Source organism: Mirounga angustirostris, unplaced genomic scaffold, assembly GCF_029215605.1.
Source record: "Mirounga angustirostris isolate CCGP_5_RB_7025 unplaced genomic scaffold, mMirAng1.0.hap1 SCAF_7, whole genome shotgun sequence".
In the NCBI taxonomy this organism is placed as follows: domain Eukaryota; kingdom Metazoa; phylum Chordata; class Mammalia; order Carnivora; family Phocidae; genus Mirounga; species Mirounga angustirostris.
The window spans coordinates 95,239,495-95,245,436 of NW_026991715.1; the positions used below are offsets into that span (position 1 = coordinate 95,239,495).

At 57.9% G+C, this 5,942-nt stretch overlaps 1 protein-coding gene across 2 annotated transcripts; it reads right to left on the reverse strand.

The window, feature by feature from the left end:
- Positions 1-444: 444 nt before the first annotated feature.
- Positions 445-4,156, reverse strand: FOXI1 (forkhead box I1). Of its 2 annotated transcripts, none has more exons than XM_045887436.3 (2): positions 3,580-4,156; positions 445-1,821 (listed from the first exon to the last, which is right to left on the reverse strand). In XM_045887436.3, the coding sequence occupies exons 1-2, from the start codon at positions 4,154-4,156 to the stop codon at positions 1,544-1,546; spliced, it is 855 nt and encodes a 284-aa protein (XP_045743392.1). In that variant the 3' UTR covers positions 445-1,543. The 2 variants fall into 2 exon arrangements, with proteins under 2 accessions (XP_045743392.1, XP_045743383.1); XM_045887427.3 differs by having other exon boundaries at positions 445-2,094.
- Positions 4,157-5,942: the final 1,786 nt, after the last annotated feature.

Here is a 5,942-nt window from a genome sequence, read left to right on the forward strand (position 1 = left end):
TGCCACAGCCAGATGCTCTGGGCGTGGACTGGCTGTGGACTCCAGGCAAGTGGCTCTACCCCCACTGATCCTCAGTTTTCTCCTCTGTGTAATGGGACCAGTACCGCCCCCTTCCCAGGGCTGTTAGAGGGAATTACATCGTCAGCACGGCTATGAGGCTGGCTTGAGCTACAAAGATGGGGACAAGCCCAGTCCCTGTTTGGGGTTCAATACAGACAGTTTCCTCCATGCACCTACCCCATCCCTGCAAGTGCCCCTCTTTTCACTGGGGACTTCCGCCCTGTCTCCATGCCAGCAGGGAGGAAGACAAAAGCCTTGATACCCATTCTTTCTCTGCCTCCTGTCCCAAAAGTCTTTGGCTCCAGGCTGCATTTGGCTCCATGTTTAATTGACCAGCAGCTAAAAGACAGGAAAACCCATAAGGAAAGGACACACATGGTGCTTTAAAAAATTTTTTAATTCAAAAGAAAATAAGAAAACAAAAACACTTCCCAGGGTGTGTTGTGATGACACATCACAGGCATGTAAAGTACATATAAAAACGAGAAGAGTCTCAGGAGCTGCAGGCGTGGGGCCCTGTGCAGTGGGCCACAGCCCCCTTCCTTGAGGCATTGTTTTCTCCGACATTCAGCTCTCCCAGGCTCTAAAAAAGGAAGCGCTCATTCAGCCTTGTTTCTCTTGGAAGACTCAGCCACTTTCAGCTCACTGGTCCTTGACGTGCGCACAGGAAGCTGGGCTTGCAGGTGGACAGGGCTGGAGCGGGGGATGCGGTGCATCACTCCTCTCCCTGCCCTGCTCACGCTCTCTGGGGCTGGGGAAGCAATGTCCCTCTGGGGGGAGAGGTGGGACCACTGTCCTTCACGGGCCCGGGCTTCCCTCCTCGAGTGGCAGCAACAGCAGTGTCTACAGGTAAGGTGGGAGCCACAGAATAAGGACTTAGACCAGGATGAGATGTGCCCGGGGCTAGGGCTAAATTTTGAAGGACAGCCAGAAGGTAGAGGATGTGCCTGCCACAGCAGCTTTCACACTGACCTTCCTTAGCTGCTTGACCAACTGCCCCATCCCTGCCTCTGCTGGCCCAGACTTCGGGGGTCATATAGACCTGGACCCCACTCTTGGCCCTGCCCCTTACTAGTTTGTGAGGTCCTGGGAAAGTTACCTAACTTCCTGGAGCTTCAGTTTCCTCATCTGTTAAGTGAAGCGGTTCACTGGAATCTCACAGGGTGACTGTAAATGTAAGTGTGATTATGCCTTTGAGGAGCCTAGGACGGCACCTGGTGCGTAGTGAGTATTCGACAAATGGCCACCATGATTACTGTTACCAGGCGCCAGTATTTCCGCTGCAGACTTGGTGAGTGTGTGTGTGGATGTATGTGAGATAAGCAGAAGGTTTCCACCATGCTCTAGAAAAAGGCTGAATTCCCCTGAGCTTCCTGGGTATGTCTGGGCAGCTCAGAGGTCTTGGACCGCAGCGATGCTGGCATGGGAGGCCTCGACTGCTTTTCTCCTATGCATGTCCAGCTGGTTCGGGAGCCGTTCTGTTCTAGACCTCGGTGCCCTCCCTGGGGTAGAGGATGCTGTTTGTGTTGATGCTGTTGTAGAAATGAGGGCTGAACTGGTTGAGGACAGAGCCTCCATAGCCGAGAGCGTTGGTGGGCATGGGGTTGGCCCACTCGCCCCCACCCCCGTGGCCGCTGAGGTTGGTGAGTGGGGTGTAGGAGCTGAAGTTCAGCACGTTCTGCCCCATCTTGTCAGTGGGCTCAGGGCTCAGTCCTGGTGTGGCCACGGGACGGCTCACTGGGCTAGACCCGCTCACATAGGCTGTCATGGTGGAGAGGAAGCTGTTGAGGCAGGGGGTACCCAGTGGGGGAGGGGAGGACTGCTTCTCTGCAGAGCCGGTGGTCCCCGGTGAAGCACTGTCCAAGATGTCCTGGGCCTCCCCGGTCTTGGGGCTGCCCTCCAGGAGGCTGTTCTCTGTCTTCTCAGAGGCCAGGCTGGAGGAGACATCCGATTTTCTCTTCCTCTTCCTGCGGAAATTTCCGTTATCGAACATCTTCTCACAGTTGGGGTCCAGGGTCCAGTAATTCCCTTTGCCTGGTACAAAAGTGGGAGAAGTAAGCAGAGAGCTAGACAACATGCCTTGCTCCTGTTTCTCTTTATTGTCACCAAGTAAACACCAAGGAAGCCCATGCAGAAGACAGAAGAGAAGGCAGGGACAGAGAAACAGAGGACTCGCACGCACCAACCACACAGTGCCAGCGAGCAGCTTTATTTCAGCCCACCCCACACTGGGCACTCTGAGGGCACAGAGGCGTAAGCCATGAGAGCACTTGCAGTGCAGGCCTCTGGAAGAAGTTCGGGTACAGGGGGGGATGGAGAGGGAGGGCCTTCTTCCATGGCTGATGTGAAAGAAAACTCACGAAACACTTTAGAGCTCCCTGAACGTTTTGGGCAGGGAGTCCGAGGATGGACTTGAGTCCTGGCTTTGCTCCTAACTGGCTGAGGGACTCTGGGCAAGCCTCAGTTTCCTAGTCTGAAAAGTGGGCCAGTTGTACCTGTCCCTTCTTCCTCAGGCTGACCGTGAGAAAGGGGGGGCGCTAGATGTGTAGGTGGGCTTTGTTACCAGGAAGTGCCGGCCAGAGATAGGACCTGAGCTCGGCCTGTGGGTGAGGCCAGTCATTGGACTGGACACTTGTCCTCTCCGGGGGGCCCACCAGCCCTGCCCCTGCTAGCCTCCTAGCGGCCAGAGCTGGGGGCTCTGAGCCATGCCCTGGCTTCCCGTGCGGGAACAAGAATGGACTTTAATTCTGGGAAATGCATATCTGAGTATCTAATATATGACTTTCTGTATGTCCCTGCATTGTAGAAATCCATCATTAAAAAGGAAGAGTTCACAGCCCTTGGTGTTAGAGAGACCTCTGCTCAGATACGGGCTCCAGGGCTATCCCTCCATTCTGTGTCCCCTAGGGCAGGCTGCTTCACCTCTGAGTGTCACTCCCTTCATCTGGACAATGGGTTCAGTAAGAGCTACCTGTAGGGATGGGTTAAAGGAGATTATGTAACTAGGGCAGGCAGCACGTTATGGCCCTTCATGCATGTTTAACAAAATCAGATCTCTCCCCAGAGGTCTGGGAGTGCACTTGGGCTTTGCCTAGTCCGGCTCCCCCTGAGGACTTCGTATGAGCTGGGTGCCAGGGACTCAGAGTGATCACAGCAATGACTGTAGACTATGGGCGCCTGTTAGCACCCAGTCCCTGCCTGCATGACCTCATGGCCCCATCACAGGCCTGCAAAGGGGCCACTGTTACCATCCCTATTTTTCAGCTGGGGAAACTGAGGCTCAGAGATCTAAAATGCCTGCAGTTGCTGACCGCTCCGTCGTCCAGCCAGGATCAAAACCCTTCCTCCAGGGCTCTCCCAGGTTCCTTCGCTGCCGACAACCCTCAGCCCCCTGTCTCGGGGGACACGGCCACGTCAGAACTTTCTAGAGTGGGGTGCTAGGGAGGAATGGCATGAGCCTTCCTCGGGGGTGTCAGAGGCTGGGCCCCCTGCCCCACACTGCACCAGCAGCCCCCTTACCCGGGTCGTCCTCGTCGCGGGGCACCTTCTTGAAACAGTCGTTGAGAGACAGGTTGTGGCGGATGGAGTTCTGCCAGCCGGCCTTGCTCTTGTTGTAGAAGGGGAAGTTGTCGGCCACATACTGGTAGATCTGGCTGAGGGTGAGGCGCTTGTCGGGCGCCCCGTGGATGGCCATGGCAATGAGAGCCGAGTAGGAATAGGGGGGCCGCACCAGCTTCATCAGCTCCTCCTGAGAGGGGATGGGCAGCCAGCCCAGCTCGCCGCCCCCCAGCCCAGACATGCCGGGCAGCAGCTGCCTCTGCACACCGTAGGCCTGGGGCAGAAAGGGGCTGGTGTTGGCGCTGGGCAGGTACGGTGGCGGAGTCATGGCCGGCCCGTTGAGCCAGAGGTAGGGGTTGGGGGCGGCCCCGTACTCGCCGCCCCCCTCAAAGGAAGGGGGCCGCTGGGGGCTGGGCACGCCCTGTGGGTGGAAGAAGTTCTCATAGTAAAGGCTCATCTCGGGGGGCTCCTGGCCGATGCTGGGGAACTGGGGGCTGCCGCGAGGTGGGGAGGGTGCCGGGAGGTCAAAGGAGCTCATGCTGGGGCTGGGCTCGGCCGGAGCCACCTGCCCGGCACCTGCACACGGGCGCTGTGCCTGACAGGTGCTCGGCTGGCCCAGCCTCTGACTTATACCCCTGCGGGCTTGGCCTGCGGGCCCCACCCAGGGGCGGCCACCTGCTGCAGACCCGCCCCTCCTCCAACAGCCCTGCCAGCCGAGGGGAGGGGGCCTCCGGGCCAGGCCCACTGCGTGTGCTCAGACCGGTGCTGTAGCTGATGTCCACAGTGCCTGGGGCACCCCACTTCCCTCTCTCTCTTCCCAGTTCCTTTCCTGTTTCCCCCCTTTCTCTCCTGCCTTTCTCCTCACTTGGCTCCCCTTGTCTCCCCCTCATTCTGTCTCTCTTCTGGTGCTCTCCTTCTCACCTTTCTCTCCCCTTCTCCCGCCTTCTCTCCTCTGGCCATCCTCTCTGCATCTCAGTCTCTTTCCTGTCTTCTTGCTGTCACATTTTCTTTCCCTGCTCTTTCTCCCCCTTCCTGTGAGTGTTTCTTTCCTAAGCACTGCTCTGGCCACCTCTCCCTTCCTCCCTCCTTCCCCCCCTCCCTCCTTCTCACTCTCTGAGTCTGTTTCTGTCTCTTTCTACTTCTCTGTCCCCTCATGCTCACCTCCTGTCTGTCTCTGCTTCTCTGCCACTCCCTTTCACTCCTATCTCTCATCTCCTCTGTGTCTCTTTCCCTCTCCCCTGGCCCCCTCTTCTGGCCCATCCTGACCCTACATTCTCTGCCCCCCTCACCCAGACTGGATGTGAACTTTATCGGAAGCCACATCTTTGGGTCGTCTGAAGTGAGGACACTCTTTCTGGAGGTTCCAGGGAAGAACCTGGCCCTGGAGAATCCGAAGAGCAGAGAGGAACCTGGCCTATGGCCAGGTTTCAAAAGGGCAGCCGGTTGGTTATAGGCACTCTCTGCGCGCGCACACACACACACACACACACACCCAGCAGGCACGCTGACAAGGGCCATGGACAAGGCCTGGGGATTCTCCCAGAGGAGCAGCAGGGCCCATCAAGATAGCAACAGAAGGAAGAGAATGTGAATGGGCTTCAGGGAAAAATGAGAGAGAACTTGCACTGTGCAAGGTTCTTTCTGGCTGCAGGGGTCACGCAGGCCCCCAGGCCCCAATCTGATCAAAGTCCTTTCATGTTTCAGCTTGCAGGGGCCCCGCAGAGCTGAGGCCTGGAGGAGAGCCCTGGACTCAACGTGCCATCTGTGCCTCAGGCTCTAGAATCAGGAGCGGCTCCCCCTCCACTCCGTGCTTCCGGGCAGCCCCTCCCCTCTCTGGGCTCCGTTCTCCCGAAGCTTGCGGATGACTTGCCCCAGCCTCGCTTGTGCCAGGCCGGCCGTCGGCCTGGGGGGAAGGAGGGTGGGCAGCTGTCCCTGAGCAGGCTTCAGTAGCGGCCTGAGGACTTCCCTCCTGCAGATCAGCAGATTGGAAGAAAGTTGCAGCCAGCTTCTGGGGCCGCCACCTCCCTCCTGCCCTCCTGCTCCTACTTCCCTCTCCCCGTTCAACTGCCTCTCACTTCCTCTGGACCTCACGGGTCCTTGAGGTGGAAGAAGAGGTCGCTTACTGCGCCAGCTAGAGGGGCTGCCTCCCAGGGAGGGCCCCCGCCCTGCTGTCTGCTCTTCTCTAGAGCTGCGTCAGGAGACAGCCCTCCGGAAACCCAAGCGCCAGGAAATTTGTCTCATTTGCAGTGTATTGGTGCCCAGAGGATGAGTTCAGGAAACTAGGTGGAAGGGGTCCTCCCAGGTCCTGAGAAACCACCTGTCCC

What these genes read in the sequence shown, in the direction of transcription:
- FOXI1 (XM_045887427.3), bottom strand. Translation starts at nt 4,156, where the DNA reads ATGAGCTCCTTTGACCTCCCGGCACCCTCCCCACCTCGCGGCAGCCCC. An exon ending in CCGCGACGAGGACGACCCGG is followed by an intron (nt 2,095 to 3,579) that starts GTAAGGGGGCTG and finishes CTTTTGTACCAG; the next exon opens with GCAAAGGGAATTACTGGACC.